This window comes from Camelina sativa, chromosome 4 (genome assembly GCF_030686135.1).
Source record: "Camelina sativa cultivar CO46 ecotype springtype chromosome 4, ASM3068613v1".
NCBI lineage: Eukaryota > Viridiplantae > Streptophyta > Magnoliopsida > Brassicales > Brassicaceae > Camelina > Camelina sativa.
The window spans coordinates 24,802,952-24,820,873 of NC_141883.1; the positions used below are offsets into that span (position 1 = coordinate 24,802,952).

Sequence of the window (17,922 nt, forward strand, 5' to 3'; positions counted from 1 at the left end):
TTACCCATGCATCACAATTTTTAATTTTTGTAACAATATTAATGCTAATTATTATTGAATGTATTTTAAAATAACTAAACATATTTTATTACATTCATTTTACCCATTCATCACAATTTTTAAATTTTGTAATAATATTAATGCTAATTATTATTGAATGTATTTTAAAATAACTAAACATATTTTATTACGTTCATTTTACCCATGCATCGTGTGGGATTTTTTATTGTTGGTAATGTATTTATGATCAAGATACTTTTGTTTTAGGAAATATATATATATATATATATATATACATATATATATATATTACACATTATGCTTATTATATTCTCTCCACTAAATTAATAACTTGTCTTCAAAGTTGGATGTATGTAAAACTCTTTAAATAATTTTCTTTATATCAAGTTGGATGTAAGAAATTTCTAACCTAACTACAAGTTTACAAATATATCAATTATCAGAAGTTTTTCTAACCAAATTACTTATAGGTTCCCTTTATTTAATATCAAATTTGCCCCCAAAAAAAAAAGATGGAAGGGTATTTTCGTCAACACACTTTGTATGTTTTACAGTAACATCATAAACCCTTTCTCATTCATCAACCGCCGTCGTTGTTGTCTATCTTACCGGACGTTGATTTTGTTCCCCTCCGGCGAGTTCATTAGAGATCACCAATCAATCATGGCCACAAGGTTTTTTTTTTTCTCTCTCAATCCTCTCAGGACCTATCAGTTTTGTTTAATTAATATTTATATCTCTCTCTCTCTCTGATTGTTAGCAGGAGGTTAAGAGGATTCAAGAGATGGATGAAAGCTAACGGAGTTGATTGCAGCGACGCTCTCAACCTTGTAGACGACGAAAACGATGGTGTCTCCGTGAGAGCATCCTGCGATCTGAAAGAAGGAGACGTTGTCGCCAATATCTCGAAACCTGCTTGTCTCACAATCAAAACGAGTGGAGCTCGTGAGATTATCAAATCCGCTGGTTTAGATGGAAGTTTAGGTCTCTCTGTAGCTCTCATGTACGAGAGAAGCTTAGGTGAAGAATCACCTTGGGCTGGTTACCTTCAGATTCTTCCTAGTCAAGAGGATTTGCCTCTAGTTTGGTCTCTTCAAGACTTGGATTCTCTCTTATCTGGAACTGAGCTTCACAAGGTTTCTTATCCTAATTTTGAAATACCATTGTTGTTTAATTATGGATTCTTGGGGATTGAGTTGAAGTCACTACTCATCAGTGTGAATTTTTTTTGTAGGCAGGTGGTGAAGGAAGATCATGTTCTTATATGTGAGGATTGGGAAGAAAACATTTTGCCACTTACCTCTTCACTGCCTCAGAAGGTGGATCCTGATTCCTTTGGGATTAAAGAGTATCTTGCGGCTAAGAGTCTAATTGCTTCACGGTCTTTCCAGATTGATGATTACCATGGATCCGGGATGGTTCCTCTTGCAGATCTGTAAGTTTATTACCTCACATATATTTTTTGATTACTAATTATTCTAAGAAACTTGTTGGAGTTGAGGCCAAGCAAAATACCATAGAAATGCTTTCCTGTATCAGTCTTTTTTTTGCTCTATCAGCTTTGCATCAATTTTAAGCTCGTTGATGATGTTTCATATGTTTGTTTAAGGTTGTATGTTTCAGGATGTAGACTTATAGTTAGCTACTCAGTTTATGGTTAGCCTACCATTTAGTCATATTGACTTGTCTTCATTTCTCTATTCACCTTCCAGACTTGTGGGTATAATTGCATCTTGTATACCGGCCAAGTTGCCTATTTATCTGACCAACATTTGCTTACTTATGTTGTCCTGTAGAGATTTTCTCTGTGTAGACTTTAAGGGTCTCGCCATCTCGTTAGGTTCAATCACTTCGATTAGATTTAGACCGAGACTGTTCTAAGTCCTGTCAATGATTGCAGACAATCTATATATTTATAGCAATTAATGTGCTGATTTTTTTTCACAGCCTGATTCATGATTGCAGCATCTGTGTTATATACTTGCAATTATGCTTTTCCGTTTTGAGTCTTTTGCATGTGGGAAAACTGATCCTTAGAAGTTGGTTTTTGTTAAACAAAAACTTGATGATTTATTACTCATTGTCCACTCTTCTAAATCTTGCCTGTTAATTCCATATTGCAGCTTCAATCATAAAACTGGGGCAGAAGACGTTCATTTTACTGCTGAATCATCTCACAGTGAATCCGATACTGAAGCTGATGAATCTGACAATGGTGATGCTGTAAATGAGGCCACCGATGGAGACGAGCCTTCCAGTAAAAGTTCTTCCTCGCCTGACCAATCTTTTGAGGAAGTTCCTGGTGAAAACACTGACGACGAAGCCAACGAAGAAGAAGAAGAAGAAGAGAACTCTGCAATGTTGCAAGATGATGCATCCGGTTTAAAAATGATTATGGTGAAGGATGTTGCAGCTGGAGCTGAGGTATGCTTTTTGTTTTGGGTTGTGTATTACTAATAGTCGAGTCTTTTGGAATCATATTTCATTTGTATTGATGCCACTATCTCTGTGTAGGTATTCAACACATACGGTTTGATGGGTAACGCTGCGTTACTCCACAGGTACGGATTTACAGAGCCTGATAATCCCTACGACATAGTAAACATAGATCTAGAATTAGTAACGGAATGGAGCTCATCCTCATTCACAAGCCGGTACACTCGAGCTAGACTCGCCCTGTGGAGAAAACTAGGTTACACAGGATGCGAGAGCCAAAACTCTGAATACTTTGAAGTTTCTTCAACCGGAGAACCCCAAACCGAGCTCCTGATCCTACTCTACATACTGCTCTTACCAGACGACGCATACAATAAACTGGATTTAGCTATATCAACAAAAGCAAGTCTCTCAAAAGAAGGAAGAGTATCTTCTCCCTCTTCTCCTTATGAGTTAACAATTGGGAAACACAAGTTCAAGCTTGGAGAAAGTGAAAACGATGTTCTTCTCACACACGGTGTTTGTGAAGCTCTTCTTACTATTGTGGATAAGCGAGAGAGCCTATACGGATCATCGACTTCTTTGGAAGATGACATTGCTGGACTCAAAGCTTGTTGTCTTCCTAAAGACAGGAGACTATATCATTCGCTTGTGTTGCGTGTGAGTGAGAGGAGGATTCTGAAGCAGGTCAGGAGCTACGTCCGTACAAAGGCCAATGAGTTATCCGGCCGAAAGCGCCGCAAGAAGATGGTTTCAGAATCCTAGCAACACAGCCTTATTCGTTGAGTTTCCTATTTTCAATTTTTTGAATTTTTGTCTACTCACAATGAATTTGAGCATATTTGATTTTTTTTTTTTTTTAAACTCTATTTATAGAAAATTTATAAGATGAAAAAGCAAATAATATAAAGGGGTGTATATCGTGACTGATATTGAGCAATCTTCAGACGGAAGCAAAGAAAGCGTGACAAAAAGCCGGCGGAGTGTCAGACAGGTAGAAACTGTAAATACGGAGAAAGCTAGAGGGTAGTTTGATAGTACCAGACACGTGGCACGTGGGATATTAGTCTTTCAGAATAATAACACAGAGACAAAGACAAGTGCTTTATTTTTATGTCGTTGTTTCACCAAGGGACTAAAGCTAAGCTTTTTTTTTTTCTTCTTTCCTGTAAATTTTTTTTTGTTTTTGTTTTACAGTCAATAACTCTCAATAGAGTGTAACGGAGAGATTCTTCTTCCTGGATAGCTCTCTTTTCTTTTCGTCTTCTTCCCTCCGGAATCTAATTCTCATTACAGCTTCTTTTAAGTTTTTCTTCGTCTTCCTTTGGATCTATGTGAATAGGTATGTAACTGATTGAGTTTCTTTAGCTCTTCTTTAAATTAACAAGGTTGTCCAATTCTTGAGTTTAGCTTTTCTTGTTAGATTTGGATCCTTGGATCAGATTTGCTTAAAAACTTCTCCGTTAAGGTTGTGCTTTTTAGATCATCTCTCTCTCTCTCTCTCTCGGATACTTTTGTGATTTTGCTCTGTCTCTATTTTTTTGGGATTGGATTTGTTGATTTCGTTTTCGTGAAGCGTCGTGATCTGGTTTTTGATAGATCTTGTTTTGGTTGATTTTGTCCGTACGAAAGACGTGTTTGGTTTATCTCTAGTGTAGATCGTTTGCATTGTACTTTCCTTCATTGTTTTTTAGTTAGATTTTCTCTTTCATTGCGAGATCACGGTATGGCTCAAATGTGGTTGATTCATAGATGTTCTGAGTTCTTGGAGTGCTTGGTCATTTTTTTTCAATTGGTTTTGAGGATTGTAGTGATTAGTAGTAGTGAGCTGCGTTAATGTTCTAACCTGGGAATAAAAAGGGTCTGTTGTTGAGGGAAACAATTTGTTGTAAAATTTGGTCTTTATTTGCTGAATTATGTTATGACTTGTGGTTACACTTGGATCTTGTAGTATGGAGTAAAGCTCTGAGGTAAGCTTGGAAAGTTGGGATATGGCCAAACCCTCTTTGGTTTACCAACTTAGCAAAAAAGTTAGCAGGAGTTGGTGATCAGTTCTCCCTACCGGATTTTGCAGGCTAATTAACTAGTACCTGACTGACTGGAAAATTAATCTTTCAAGCTATTCAAGCACAAGGACTTTGTTTTTACTGGTTTTGTAACTCTGCACAAGGAGATTGTGATAGAAGAAGAGGAAGAGGATGTCAAGTGTTCGTAATACTCATTGGTGTCACAGATGTCAGCGTGCTGTTTGGCTTCGAGCTCGAGATGCTGTTTGTTCATATTGTGGAGGAGGTTTTGTTGAGGAAATCGATCTTGGACCGAGTAGTCCCTTTGATATGCTAAGAGCTCACAGGGATGTTGACCGTGATCCAACCTTTGATCTCATGGAAGCTTTCTCTGCCTTTATGAGAACCCGCTTAGCTGAAAGAAGCTATGAACGAGAAATCACCGGAAGACTTGGTGGCTCTGCGGGTTCTGAAAGTTTTTCAAACTTAGCTCCTCTATTAATCTTTGGTGGTCAAGCTCCCTTTAGATTGGCTGGTGGAGATAATAATAATCATTCAGTTGAAGCTTTTGTCAATGGTGCAGCACCTGGAATTGGTATCACACGTGGCACCAACGCTGGAGACTATTTCTTCGGACCTGGTCTTGAAGAACTGATCGAACAGCTTTCATCGGGAACTCATCATCGAGGCCCACCACCAGCACCAAAATCATCAATTGATGCATTGCCAACCATCAAGATCACACAGAAGCATCTCAAGTCATCAGACTCTCACTGCCCGGTTTGCAAGGACGAGTTTGAACTGAAAGCAGAAGCAAAACAGATGCCGTGTAACCACATCTATCATTCTGACTGCATTGTCCCGTGGCTGGTTCAGCATAACTCATGCCCAGTCTGCCGTAAAGAGTTACCATCAAGAGGATCTTCTTCGAGCACACAGAGTAGTCAGAACAGAAGCACCAGTGGAAGAGAAAACAACAGAAGAAGGAATATTTTCTCTAACCTCTGGCCATTCCGCTCGTCTAGCTCAAGCTCGGGTCAAAACCGTAGAGACACAAACAACACAGCGACTGCAGAAGAAGGGCACTATCATCATCATCACCAGCAGCAACAGCAACAACATCAACATCAGCATCAACATCATCAACAACAGTCCCATATGGGTTACAGTGGATGGCCTTTTGACTACTAAAGGTTAGTCTAACTCTTTGACTCCTTTTAAGCATCTTCTGTTTCACTTTGGTCTTTGTATCTTTTTTTTTTTTTTTTTGCTTTGTCATGTTTCTTTCTCTCGTTCTCTTACTTTTTTCATTTGTTTACTGTAGATCTTCTGTTTCTGTGTTTTACGGTTTATCAACTTTGAGTTTGGATAGTGTGTATCTCACACACACATGTTAGCTTGTTATTGAATTTGCATTAAATAATTTTTATTATATAGAGACTTGTGTATGTTTCGGCTGGCGGCCAACCAACCTTCGATCTGTCTTTTTTTTTTGTTGTTGTTATTATTAATATAGTTCATTCTTGATTTACGTTTGTTTTACTTCAACATTTCGTAAGTAAAAAAGCTGACATACCAAGAACCTGAGAAGTATGATGTGCTAACAAAGCTTGACCATTCTAGAATCTCTCATCTCATCTATAAATATAATAGATTGTGTCTTTAGTTTAAAGACGAAAGTGATAGTTAGATAACCAAATTGTGTTAGTTCAGTGACGTACCATTAAAATTTCTTGTGCTAAAGATATACTTACGAAACCTATCGTTGGCCATGACGAATATGCGAACCTACGAATAGTCGATTCCGATTTATTTATTTATTTATTTTAATAATTTTTTTTTTTTTTGAAAAGAAAGAAGAGCATTAATTAGACACATCACAGTTGAAGGTAGTATGATAAATATCGTGAAATTAAAAAAACAAGGGGGAGCTCAGAAGTAATAAAAATTCATGTCACCGACGAAGAGAGAGAGGGGGGGGGGGGGGGGGGGGGGAGCTTTAAAAAGACCCACAAGATTTCTGCCGTAGACGAAAAGTGACAAAAGTGTTTGACCTATAAGTTTTATTTTTTGTGTTGTCTCTTCTTCCGTGATACAAGTTTCACAACTACTTGTCTTCTCAACAAGTTACTCTCACAATTCTACATCACCATAAATTGTCTCTCTTAAATACCTTGATAGTGTATTTGTTTTCTTGTTAGACATAATATAGTAAGTGTATTTGATTACGTTTTCTTAATTAAAACACTCAGAATAGTTGGGAGTTTACATTAGTTTGCTTTCATAAATGTGATGTTGTGTAGAATCATTTTCATATGTGATATGTGTGTTGCATACCTTTAATCTTATTATTATTATCATATCTGTAATTAGCCCAAACAATGTATCCACTCCATCAATCTTATTTTTTAATTTTATTTTATTCTTTTCTTGCCTAAAAGAAGAATAATAATATAGAAATAAAAATTCGAAATTCAAACTGACACGAGCTCACACATCCACTAGTGCAACTGCTCTGTACATATAAATTACTAAACAAATCTTTTTATATGTAGAAACAAAAAAAAAAAAAAAAAAAAAAAAAAGATAAAAGCAAAGCAGCACAAATACACATTTTTACTCTTCCCACAAAAGAAAAAAATAAAAAAAGAGAAGCCTTATTGTCATATTTGCAGAGAAAGCTACTTCACTCCTTTCTCTTCCCTTCGTCTCTCCGTCTCCCCTCATCCCTACATTTTTCTTTCCATTCCCACTTGAAACCGTTTCTGTTGCTTGCTTTTAGAGCATATTCGAATTTGTTCTTCTGATTTTTCCTATTCCCCCCCCCCCCCCTCCTTCCCCTTTGATGGCTGCGGCAGAATCTGGAACTGATCGGAACAGCTTTGCTTTTGGATTTGGATTTGGATTTGGATTTTTCCCGTGAATGAATCTGTTTGTTTCTCTGCTGTCTATGTGTTATTGTTGTTGTTATGGGGAAGAATACTGACGAAGAGCAGAATCTTCCTGTGAGCGACGGAGCTGCTACGGCTAGGAATAATAACGGAGGAGGAATAAACTCATGTTGTTGCTGCTGCGTTCGGATCTCTAGATACTTTAGTCTCAGATGCGTTTTGATTCTTGCTTTCTCCGCTGCTGTGTTTCTCTCCGCCTTGTTTTGGTTACCTCCATTCCTCGGTTTAGCAGATCGAGGTGATCTAGATCTCGATCCACGGTTTAAAGGTATTAATAATCCTCGATTCTTTTTCAATAACATGATTCCGTAGAGGCTCTCGCTAATCTAGCTTGATGTGATTTGTGGTTTCAGATCTAGGGTTTCTGATTCGTTGTGGTTGATTTTTTTTTTTTTTTTTAATTTCTGGAATTCACATGGGGAAATATTGTAGTAGCGCAGAAACTAATTCAATGAGCTGTCACAAAGCTTAGAATAATAAACCTCTGCTTAATATTTTTAATGGATTTGCTTTCAATTCTTTTGAGGAAGATGATGTAGGACTTTCAATTGACTTGGACTTAGAAAAACTGCTATTTTAAGCCTTTCTTTATATCAATTCTGATGTAAAAAACTGTGAATTTCAATTTCGATGTGTATTTTTTTTTTTTTTTTTAAGTACATGAACACCATATTTAGTCTTTTAAGCACCTTTATTGATTCAAGACTACCTGAAAGGTAACGTTTCTAAATATGTTTCGGAATGTTTGTATTCAACTTTAGCTTGCTTTAGCATGAATTTGTATTTCTTTTATGCAAGTGATCTGTTTTCTAATTATGCTTAGTAAAGTTCACCAAAATCTTTTTTTTTCTTCATTACTCGTTTTGTTACATATACATAAATATTCTCTCAAAGCTGGTTGGTAGAATCGATTAAGGAACTTGGACTAGTTGGTGCATAGTTTTGTGTGTGAGGTAGCTGTGGTTTCCAGTGATTCTGATTTGGTTTCGAAATCTAATCTTGTTGCTGCCACTTGATTGGGCTGCCAAGGATGTTTTTGCTTATATTATGGAAATTGTTTCATGATGGAGCAATAATGTCGCTTTTTGGTGTTTGTTTCTTTTGCAGATCACCGAATAGTGGCGAGTTTTGATGTTGGAAAACCAGTTTCGTTCATGGAAGACAATTTGTTGCAGCTTGAGAACGATATCACCGATGAAATAAGCTTTCCCATGACCAAAGTAACTACTCACCATCCTTATCTCACTTTGCTATGGATTTCATAATTTCCATGTTGATCATTCTGTAACTTACTGTTTACTTTCTTTGACCCAGGTTGTGGTATTAGCACTTGAACGCTTGGGCGATCTTAACAGAACAATGGTTATTTTTGCCATTGATCCTGAGAAGGAGCATTCTAAGATACCTGCTGAAATTGAGAGTCTGATCAAGGCAGCTTTTGAAACTCTTGTTCAAAAGCAGTTGTCTTTCCGCCTGACTGAATCCTTGTTTGGGGAACCATTCTTTTTTGAAGTGCTAAAATTCCCTGGAGGTATCACTGTGATCCCTCCCCAGCCTATATTTCCCCTGCAGAAGGCGCAACTTCTCTTCAACTTCACATTGAACTTTTCGATTTACCAAATTCAAACAAACTTTGAGGAACTCACTAGCCAGCTGAAGAAGGGTATTAATCTGGCTCCCTATGAGGTATGACAGTTCTAATTCACAAGATCAAGATCTGTCTTATTGCTAATGAATTGGAAATCTTAAAATCCATCCTCTCCTGTTAAATTGCAGAACTTGTACATAACTTTGTCAAATTCCAGAGGTTCAACAGTAGCGCCGCCTACAATAGTTCATTCCTCTGTTCTGCTCACATTTGGTTCTTCTTCGAGGTTGAAGCAACTTGCTCAAACAATCACTGGCTCCCATTCCAAAAATCTGGGCCTAAACCACACCGTATTTGGTAAAGTTAAGCAAGTCCGTCTTTCCTCGATCTTACCACACTCACCCGCCAGATCATCATCCCCTTCCCCTTCTCCACAGCCTGAAACCCACGAACACCACCACCATCATCCTCATCCCCATCATCATCATTACCACCATCATGAACTTGCTCCAGAACCTTCACCATCACCTCCGACTAAAGGCCTTGCACCTGCATCAGCACCAACCAAACACAAACACTCACCTTTACCCCCGGGAAAGCCGCCTTGCCCTTATGAGCAGAGGAGACCAAAAGGAAACAATGCTCTGAACCATCATACTGCACCACCAACGCCTGCACCACACCGGTCTCAGCCACAGCAACACCCACACCCACCAGCACCAAACCCTACCCCGCCACGTCATCATGTCATCCCAGTATCTAGTCCACTTCCCCACGTTGTATTTACTCATATCCCACCTCCATCAAAAAGCAGCCCAGAATCAGAACCAACCAGAGAACAAACTCTCTCACCTGCTCCAACTCCATGTAAGTCCTTTCTCTGTTCTCAATATCTGCATCCATGGATTTGTTGTTGATTCTATTCAACTAAAAACATCTCAAAAATCTGAAACAGCTTCGGCGAGCATTGGTCCAACCTTCAAAAAGGCATCATCGCTCCTTGTAGTAGTAGCCGTTGTTATCATCTGTCTGTAAAATAAAAACAAAAAAAAAAAAACGCCGGAAGAAGCTGCTTTTAACGATCAAGCTGTAAAAAGTAGCAGCAGTTCAGAAAAGCACAACTCCTCCGGTCACAACATCAATCAAGGTAATTGTATAAAGGAACAACACAAGGGAAAGAAAAAAAAAATGTATGTATGAAAAATGAAGAGAGGTTTTTTGTAAAAGAGAGATGTTGAGGTTTGCAACACAAAAGTGTGTCTTGCACCTTACATCCGAGAAGTAAAATAACATAATATATATAAAAAACATTTATGTTTTTAATTTGTATATAGAGTAATCTTGTTTCATGAAGAAGCATATTATATGTCCACAAGACTTTTTTTGCCTTTTCTTGTTCCCTGTCCAAAATAGAATCGCTAGGTTTCTATCGTCGTAGCTTGTAAGGATTCTTTAGTTCTCTTAGAGCATCATCCAATTAACGTCTTTAAAGAGTTCAGATTCTGCTAAAACTGAATCTCCTATGATTGACAAACAACAGTTGCATTATTTAGTAACAAAACAGAGTTTTATCTCAATAGAAACAGAGTTTTGTCTATTATTGGCAAATTTCATTATGGTTTTCTCTCCTACGAAAGCGGGAAATTTCAGAATCGTAGATAAGAAGAACAAACATTTATAGCAATTTAGGAGGAAAGATAATCAAAGAAAGAGAAAAAAAAAACCTAATTTTGTAATAAAAAAATAAGGAGAAAGAAGTCTGGGAAGGGGAGTCCCAGAAAAAAAAAACAAAAAACAAAAAAAAATTCCGGTTCCGGTGACGGTATCGGTTCTCTGACGCTCCCCTATTTGTTCAATCTTTCTTCGTTTTTCCCTGGATGCCTCCTTCACTTGTATTCAGGGTACGTTCAAATTCTTCTTCTTCCTTTTATCCATTTCTGGTAAATTCATATCAAAGACTTTTCCAGATTTAATGACTTGTTCTTCAAGCAATTTCTCTTGATTTAGGGCTCTCTTAATCATAATGTTATGTGAATGTAAACGAGGATGTTGCTTTGAACTTTCAGAAACTTGTGGCGATTTACAATTGGAGGAGTGAGGGATTAATTATAAGGTTTCCTCTCCCATTCGCGTTCCGTAGACTTACATATTTTGAAACAACAGTTTCTTATGTGATCATGTAACTAAAAGTAACAAAAAAATTTGCAGGTGCTGATGGATTCAAAAAACACCATCTTATCGCTCTGTATCAATCCGGTTTGCTTGTTTTCCTGGTGGTGATTTGTCTTTTTAAATGATTGACGAATTCATAGAAGAGTTGCCACCATTAATTCTGAGCCAATAAACGGTTTTGGCATGAACTGTATGGCCGTGGCTCTCGGTCCACTAACCGAACGGTACCCGCAGTTTAGCCGATCTTCACAAAGATGCAGACTCCAATCTTTAACCAACCTCGACTTTAACTTTCTTGATTTCAACACTGAACAAACCAGTACTCACTCACACTCCTTGGACCACCGAAGCATCTCTACTCCATGCTTCTCCATATCCAGTAATAATCTAGATGGCTCTTCTGCTGCTCCGCGCGTTGAGATTCTCGGTGGTCAAAGAGTCCCCACTATACGCGCCCTTGTAGCTGAAGTAACCATAGCTATGGTTTCTGGAGCTCAGCCTTTGCTTTTACCAAGTGGTTTAGGAGGTGCTTATCTCTTGCAAACCGAAAATGGTCGCAGCATTGCAGTTGCAAAGCCAGTTGATGAAGAGCCCTTAGCTTTCAACAATCCTAAAGGAGGATCTGGAGGTTTGATGCTCGGACAACTAGGTGTGAAACGGTCAATACGTGTTGGTGAAACAGGAATCCGGGAATTGGCTGCTTACCTTTTAGACCATCAAGGCTTTTCCGGGGTTCCGCCAACGGCATTGGTCAGAATCTCGCATGTTCCCTTCCATGTCAGTGATAGTGATCAGGCCGCCAATAAAGTTGCCTCTTTGCAACGATTTGTGGGTCATGATTTTGATGCTGGAGAGCTTGGATCAGGAAGCTTTACGGTTGCATCGGTCCATAGGATTGGTATACTTGATGTGAGAGTCTTGAACCTTGACAGACACGCTGGGAACATGTTAGTGAAAAAGCTACAAGACCAAGATGAGAGTACTTGTTGTAACAGAGTTGGAGCGGCAGAGCTCGTGCCTATACATCATGGTCTTTGCCTACCTGAACGCCTTGAAGATCCTTATTTCGAATGGCTTAACTGGCCTCAAGCTTCGGTTCCATTCACCGACACTGAGCTTCAGTATATATCAAATTTAGACCCTTTCAAAGACGCAGAGCTTTTGAGAACCGAGCTAGTAGGCTCTATGCAAGAGTCTTCCTTGCGGGTTATTATCGTCTGCACCATATTCTTGAAACAAGCTGCTGCTGCAGGGCTTTGCCTTGCAGAGATAGGCGAGAAGATGACTCGGGACATCTGCAGAGGGGAAGAGAGTTCTAGTGTGTTGGAGATTCTTTGCAACAAAGCAAAAGAAAGCGTGAGTTGTGGAACTGACGATGATGATGATTATACTAGTGAATGCAATGAAGTAGAAGCAGAGCTTGAGTGTGGAATTTTTCAGTTTGACGATGAATTTGAGTGCAAAGAGCTTCCAGATATGTTACATGTGCCTTTATTCACAAGAGTTCCATCCATTGCTGCAAATCTATCTGCTCTCATGCGGTGTCCACCAAACCAGTGGATTACTACATATGATAAAGTACTGGCCAATATTGCAAATGACACGAACAGAGAAGAGGACAGGAGAGATAGGAGTATCTTGAGGAGCAAGAGCCACCCGGTCTGTGTGAATCACGACGAGAAAGAAGGTGTTTATTTTGGGGACATGAGTGCAGATGAATGGGAGATGTTCTTGCATAGTTTCCGGATGCTTTTGCCTGAAGCACTTGAAGGTTCAACAAGCAAAGGACCAAAACCAAGATTAGGATCTTCCTGCAAATTCTGAAGAAACAATATATTCTCTTTAAAAAAAAAAGGAGAGATGACACCTCGCAAGATTAAGATACATAGAAGCAAATGGAAAATGAGACGAGCAAGCTAAGGCCGTCCAATCTAAAATTAATTGTTAGCTTCTTCTTTCTGGTTTCTTTATTTGTATCACTATATATATATATATTGCTAAAACACTAAGTAGCATAAATAGCTACAAGAGAAAGATTAATGTAACTGAGGTACTGATCTCAATTCTCAAGTGATTTTATGTAAGTTCTTGTTGAAATCTAGTAAAATACTAAAATACATAATTTGGACGGAACGTGTCGTTTTAAACGCTCTCAAACGAGTACAGCGTGTCGTTTTATTTCTGGTTAGAGGAAAAATAAAAATCTTGCCGTTTTACTATACTATAAAAAATAACATGTGTCACACCACTCACCCGTTCTATTTATAATCATTCCTTGCATGTCAAGTGACCTAAAAGGTCAACGGAAAGATCGATCGAGCCTTTTCGAGGAGTGCGAGTGTGTGACAATGGAAAGATCATGATAAACGAGAGGTGCTTCTATACGTTTGTTCAGATCAGTGTTACAGTTCTATCTGGCATATGTGAATTGCAAATTTGAGCCCTACTTGCCAAGACATATTATTGGAGAAAACGGAAGAGCTTTTTTATATTCTCTATAGAGATAAAGGCCCAACTTTATTTCAATTGATTGAATATAAGCCTAAAATACATAAATTTTTTGTTATAAATAAAAACAACAAATCATTGGTATACCATTAATCTACTAATATAAGCCTTAGTTTGGATTTATTTTGAAATCCCCATTCATGTTTTTCCATTAATGAAAATGAAATCAAGATATTGAAGATGGCAAAATTAAACCGGAACACAAAGATACCATATTTGTGTGCTTTTCTCGAGAGAGTCTTTTTGCTTGTGACCTTTAACCTTGGGAATAAGTGTCTCAATGACATGCTTTGTCATGATGTGGAGACAAATACGTCCCATGTGATAAACTTCTAGACAACATCCGTTTTGTTTCAGCGGACCATGGTTATACATTTCTGCTGTGACATACATCGCGCACCTTGAAGATATCTTAGCCATACATTTGTTAACTAAGTGGTCTGATTCAGGAGGCTGAACTAAGCCGGTGGTTGCAGATGTCAACGCAGCCATGGCGATGATTGTGAAGAAGGCTGCAGCCATGGATTTGGTGACGGTAGTTGTGTTGATGGCCATGATGTAATGTATTGTATTGTGAATTGTTCAATTGCTTCTTCTTTCCAAATTCCGGGGATTTATACTATAGGAAAGATAGTTGTAACAATTTTGAGAATTTATTGGTTAAAATTATGTTTCCTTTAGATTAATTGTGTGTGTGATTAATGAGGCGTTTACTTGTAGTTATGAGTTTGATCAAAAAAAAAAAAAAAAAGATTTGCAAATTTGCAGTTAATTAATTGCAAATGCCTACGTTTATTCCGTTTTAAAGCAAGAAGTAACACATTGAATTACAGTGGACTATCTACAAAACCCATCATGTGACGGCTTCTTAATGGAGCCTTGGCGAAGGTGTTTTGTGAATAAAGTTATTGTAAAAGTTCCAATAAATATTGGATATAACTATTTTGATCTTATTACATAAGTAAGAGTAGATATGATTCTGAGTTTTTTTACAAAGGATACAAAAATGCGCATTGTCAGACTATATTACAAAGGTTAAATTGATTAGCGGATATTTTGGTCAATGCTCAAAGTGATTTGGAACAGTCATTTTAATAATAATTACCCTTCTAATGAAGATTATAGAACAAAAAAACTTAAAAAAAAAAAACAAGAAAAAAGTTGGAGCAATGATATAGAACAAAGAAAAAGTTGCTCATCTATCTAAAAAATAAAAGAAAAAGAGACTTCAAAAGATCTAATTAAGCTCGTGAACATTTGTTTTTACACACGAGGCTACGAGAAGCCCACCGCCACCTTAGCTTTCCCAGGAGATTGCATTTCAACGTCTTCTACTTCCTCATCGATTCTTGGCATCATCGAGAGAACCTTGATTTCACAGCCGTTACAACACTTGACAATTTCTAGAATTTTCTCCTCATCAATGTTCTCTTCTTCATCCCCTTCTTTTCCCCATAGGACCGCGCAAACTCCCACCAATAAAGTCGCCATTCCAAGAACCCTAAAATTTTAAAAGTTAAATAAAAATGGTTAGTTTAGAAACATGATGATTAGTCAGAACCATATGACCTAATTGGGTCAAAACCGAGAGGTTGCTTACCCGCCGAGATATAAATTCTGGCTGAGGATGAGGAAGCCAATGATGGATCCGATGATGACAACAAGAGGGTTAAAAGCAGTGACAAAGACAACGCTCTTTTGCATCGTCATCATTCCTTGAACGTAGCATGCTATGCTAGACGATATTATGCCCTGTAACAAAAGTATACATATTCCACATGTACACCAACATTATAAGTATTCTAGTTCCATATATAATCAACACAAGTTATTATATAGTTAGTCTTAGTCAGGAAAGGACGAACCGCGTAAACAGAGGCGAGAAGGTTCATGTCAAAGCCAATGTTCCATGCAGAAAGGTTTGGCACCATCACAAACGTTAAGGCTGTGGACTGTAACGTGCCCATGAAACACACCATCGTCGATAATGAAAGGTGAGATGAGTATCTCTTCAACGTAGCCGCCTAAAGAAATAATGAATAATATTGTCCTAATTCGTTAGAAGATTGTCTTTTTAGATATATATTATATGATCAATAATCAAAGATGAGTAAGGTAAAAAATTACGATGTAATTAATCTAAAATATTTTCTTACGACAAAGAGAATTTAATTTAGACATTTTTTCTTTCTTTTCAATTTCTGTATGTGTCATCCGTCACGAGAGATCTAATTAAGTACCTGAAGAACAAAAAAGGAAGCCCAAGAAAACGAGGCGATGAGGAGGAAGACAGTGGCTTTGAGGTAGTCCTCACCGGCCGACGAAGAAACTTCGCCGGTGAGGTGAGATCGGAGAAAGTTGAACAGAGGAGTTTTGAACAAAATCGTCAACAAGGCTCCAACCACTATCACTAATGTCCCCACCACTTTTGCTTGGAATCTTACTTTTCTCATCTCCACCTTGTCCATCCTTTTTTGTTATTTCACCAAAATAATTAAATCACACATCATCATCAACGTGCCATATTGTATATATTAAACCTATTTAATGTATTTGCGACTGTTATATATAACTAATTATAAAATTTGTGTTTTTAAATTTAGGTACCTGCAAATTATGGAAATGATAAAGGTCAAAGCAGGCACGATATTGGTGACGGCGCCGGCAAAAGTTGGTGAAGTAAGTTTGAGACCGGCGTAGTATAAGTTTTGATCAATCAAAGGCCTGTTGTTAAATCCACAAATTAATATACACATATATCAAGCTAATGCTTTTTGAAAAATAAACCAAAGTTTAAAGACTAACCCAAGAAGAGATAGAACAAAAATCTGCATGAATATTGGAAATGTCATCTTCGGCCTCACTTTTCTACAAAACCCCAAATAATCATAATTCAAATGTTTGTATCCGGTGACTTTTATTTATATAGTGTATATATGTTACCTCTCGGAGAGAAGAGCAAAAGGTGCCATAGCAGCCGTGGCAAAGGCGTTACGATAAGCCACAAGGACGTAATGGCTCATGCCGCGGTCGAGCACAACCTTAGTCACGAGGTTCATACCGGCGTATCCGAATTGAAGACATACCATAGCAAAGTATGGTTTGGCTGATTCCGACATATTTAACCCCATATCAAATAAGTTTATCTCTTTACACACAAACCCTTTTATATATAAGAGAAAGGAATACAGGAACGGAGAAGGAAACAACCACTTGTGCTTGTGGAGGTTTGTGCTCTTCCTACGAACAAATTGGTGAGAGGTTCTCTGTATTTATATAGAGCATATCATATTCGGATGAGTTCGAATGCACTTTTGTTTTTTTTTTCTTTCTAATAAGAATTAATTAATTATTTCTTTCTTTTTCTTTTTAATGACGTTGGCATTTATTATTCCGTTAGAATTCTCTTCATTTTTTTTTCTTTCGGCTTTGCACCTAATTTAGATCAAATGTGGACCATGTGGTCATGTGGATAACAACAATTTACATTACTACTAATTTATAGTAATTAGTAAGTGCGTATAACATTTTTAATTTTTGACATACGGTTCATTGAAATATACATGATCAAAAGTGAACGCTAAACCGATGAAAATGGAAGGAAACAAAAAATTCATACGTAAATGATCAATCAGTGAACACACAATCAATCTCCTACCCAATTCTATCATATTAATGAGTGTGACGGATTAGGAAAAAAAAAAACACGAAACCACAACACACAACACAAGTGGACGGAGTGAATTACAAGTGGCAGCAGAAATAAAGTGGGACCTAGGCTTACGTTGTTTGTGGAACCCGAATATGAAATAATGTTTGTAATTAGGACTTTTAGGAGAGTGGATTTTGGTGTTTTTGTGTGGGAGCAGTAGTAACCATACCATATCCATAGGTACGCAGGATGCTTTATATAATTGATATATGTCCTCGCCTGTAAAATATTAATGCTGATTTGATACTATGCAAAACAGAAACATAAGTGTACTTATGGCGAAATAATCTCTTAATTTGTATTTTTTTTTTTTAAAGTCACAACTTAATTGTCTTAATCCATTTGCTCTAGTTCAACTTATTATGAAAACCTATAAGTAGAACTATACGAGGAGTAGATGTTTGATCTTATGCGTAGTGTCTGTATAGATGCTAATCCGCACAAAACCCGGCTATAAACTTTTGTTCCACAATACGTATATTAATTAATTAAAAAGACACTTCTTTTAATACAAAATAGAAAATAAAT

General features: G+C 37.5%; 5 protein-coding genes and 1 pseudogene across 10 annotated transcripts; 4 read left to right on the forward strand and 2 right to left on the reverse strand.

The window, feature by feature from the left end:
• Positions 1-554: 554 nt before the first annotated feature.
• Positions 555-3,367, forward strand: LOC104781554 (ribosomal lysine N-methyltransferase 3). 2 transcript variants are annotated; one of them, XM_010506261.3, is made up of 5 exons: positions 555-695; positions 785-1,157; positions 1,260-1,456; positions 2,145-2,445; positions 2,536-3,367. In XM_010506261.3, exons 1-5 carry the CDS (start codon positions 565-567, stop codon positions 3,220-3,222), a joined length of 1,689 nt encoding a protein of 562 aa, XP_010504563.3. In that variant the 5' UTR covers positions 555-564; the 3' UTR covers positions 3,223-3,367. The 2 variants fall into 2 exon arrangements, with proteins under 2 accessions (XP_010504563.3, XP_019100368.2); XM_019244823.2 differs by having other exon boundaries at positions 590-695; positions 782-1,157.
• Positions 3,368-3,546: 179 nt separating this feature from the next.
• On the forward strand, positions 3,547-6,691 carry LOC104781553 (E3 ubiquitin-protein ligase RZF1). 3 transcript variants are annotated; one of them, XM_087510649.1, is made up of 4 exons: positions 3,658-3,799; positions 4,409-4,427; positions 4,532-5,656; positions 5,788-5,934. In XM_087510649.1, the coding sequence occupies exon 3, from the start codon at positions 4,656-4,658 to the stop codon at positions 5,652-5,654; it is 999 nt and encodes a 332-aa protein (XP_087366775.1). In that variant the 5' UTR covers positions 3,658-3,799; positions 4,409-4,427; positions 4,532-4,655; the 3' UTR covers positions 5,655-5,656; positions 5,788-5,934. The 3 variants fall into 3 exon arrangements, with proteins under 3 accessions (XP_087366774.1, XP_087366776.1, XP_087366775.1); XM_087510648.1 differs by lacking the exon at positions 5,788-5,934 and adding an exon at positions 6,317-6,691 and having other exon boundaries at positions 3,547-3,799; positions 4,409-5,656; XM_087510650.1 differs by lacking the exon at positions 4,409-4,427 and having other exon boundaries at positions 3,571-3,799.
• A 253-nt stretch (positions 6,692-6,944) lies between these two features.
• LOC104781555 (uncharacterized) lies at positions 6,945-10,355 on the forward strand. Its single transcript, XM_010506263.3, has 5 exons — positions 6,945-7,682; positions 8,522-8,634; positions 8,729-9,100; positions 9,191-9,869; positions 9,958-10,355. The coding sequence occupies exons 1-5, from the start codon at positions 7,433-7,435 to the stop codon at positions 10,035-10,037; spliced, it is 1,494 nt and encodes a 497-aa protein (XP_010504565.1). The 5' UTR covers positions 6,945-7,432; the 3' UTR covers positions 10,038-10,355.
• Positions 10,356-10,533: 178 nt separating this feature from the next.
• On the forward strand, positions 10,534-13,307 carry LOC104781558 (phosphatidylinositol 4-kinase gamma 8 pseudogene; annotated as a pseudogene). Its single transcript, XR_015597098.1, has 3 exons — positions 10,534-10,903; positions 11,069-11,115; positions 11,211-13,307. The product of XR_015597098.1 is annotated as a phosphatidylinositol 4-kinase gamma 8 pseudogene (transcript).
• A 428-nt stretch (positions 13,308-13,735) lies between these two features.
• LOC104781559 (uncharacterized) lies at positions 13,736-14,244 on the reverse strand. Its single transcript, XM_010506266.2, has one exon. The coding sequence runs from the start codon at positions 14,235-14,237 to the stop codon at positions 13,872-13,874; it is 366 nt and encodes a 121-aa protein (XP_010504568.2). The 5' UTR covers positions 14,238-14,244; the 3' UTR covers positions 13,736-13,871.
• A 511-nt stretch (positions 14,245-14,755) lies between these two features.
• Positions 14,756-16,986, reverse strand: LOC104781560 (WAT1-related protein At3g56620-like). Of its 2 annotated transcripts, XM_010506267.2 has the most exons (7): positions 16,626-16,986; positions 16,488-16,550; positions 16,290-16,406; positions 15,923-16,151; positions 15,548-15,706; positions 15,283-15,434; positions 14,756-15,183 (listed from the first exon to the last, which is right to left on the reverse strand). In XM_010506267.2, exons 1-7 carry the CDS (start codon positions 16,811-16,813, stop codon positions 14,958-14,960), a joined length of 1,134 nt encoding a protein of 377 aa, XP_010504569.2. In that variant the 5' UTR covers positions 16,814-16,986; the 3' UTR covers positions 14,756-14,957. The 2 variants fall into 2 exon arrangements, with proteins under 2 accessions (XP_010504569.2, XP_087366772.1); XM_087510646.1 differs by lacking the exon at positions 16,488-16,550 and having other exon boundaries at positions 16,626-16,938.
• Between the last annotated feature and the right edge of the window lie 936 nt (positions 16,987-17,922).

Coding starts and splice junctions, on each gene's coding strand:
- LOC104781554 (XM_010506261.3), top strand. CDS start 565: ATGTTTTACAGTAACATCATAAACCCTTTCTCATTCATCAACCGCCGT. Junction 1,457..2,144: donor ATGGTTCCTCTTGCAGATCT/GTAAGTTTATTA, acceptor TCCATATTGCAG/CTTCAATCATAAAACTGGGG. Junction 2,446..2,535: donor ATGTTGCAGCTGGAGCTGAG/GTATGCTTTTTG, acceptor ATCTCTGTGTAG/GTATTCAACACATACGGTTT.
- LOC104781553 (XM_087510648.1), top strand. CDS start 4,656: ATGTCAAGTGTTCGTAATACTCATTGGTGTCACAGATGTCAGCGTGCT.
- LOC104781555 (XM_010506263.3), top strand. CDS start 7,433: ATGGGGAAGAATACTGACGAAGAGCAGAATCTTCCTGTGAGCGACGGA. Junction 7,683..8,521: donor TCTCGATCCACGGTTTAAAG/GTATTAATAATC, acceptor TTTCTTTTGCAG/ATCACCGAATAGTGGCGAGT. Junction 9,870..9,957: donor CTCACCTGCTCCAACTCCAT/GTAAGTCCTTTC, acceptor AATCTGAAACAG/CTTCGGCGAGCATTGGTCCA.
- LOC104781559 (XM_010506266.2), bottom strand. CDS start 14,237: ATGGCCATCAACACAACTACCGTCACCAAATCCATGGCTGCAGCCTTC.
- LOC104781560 (XM_010506267.2), bottom strand. CDS start 16,813: ATGGGGTTAAATATGTCGGAATCAGCCAAACCATACTTTGCTATGGTA. Junction 16,551..16,625: donor TTTGCTCTTCTCTCCGAGAG/GTAACATATATA, acceptor GGGGTTTTGTAG/AAAAGTGAGGCCGAAGATGA. Junction 16,407..16,487: donor TTTGTTCTATCTCTTCTTGG/GTTAGTCTTTAA, acceptor ATTTAACAACAG/GCCTTTGATTGATCAAAACT.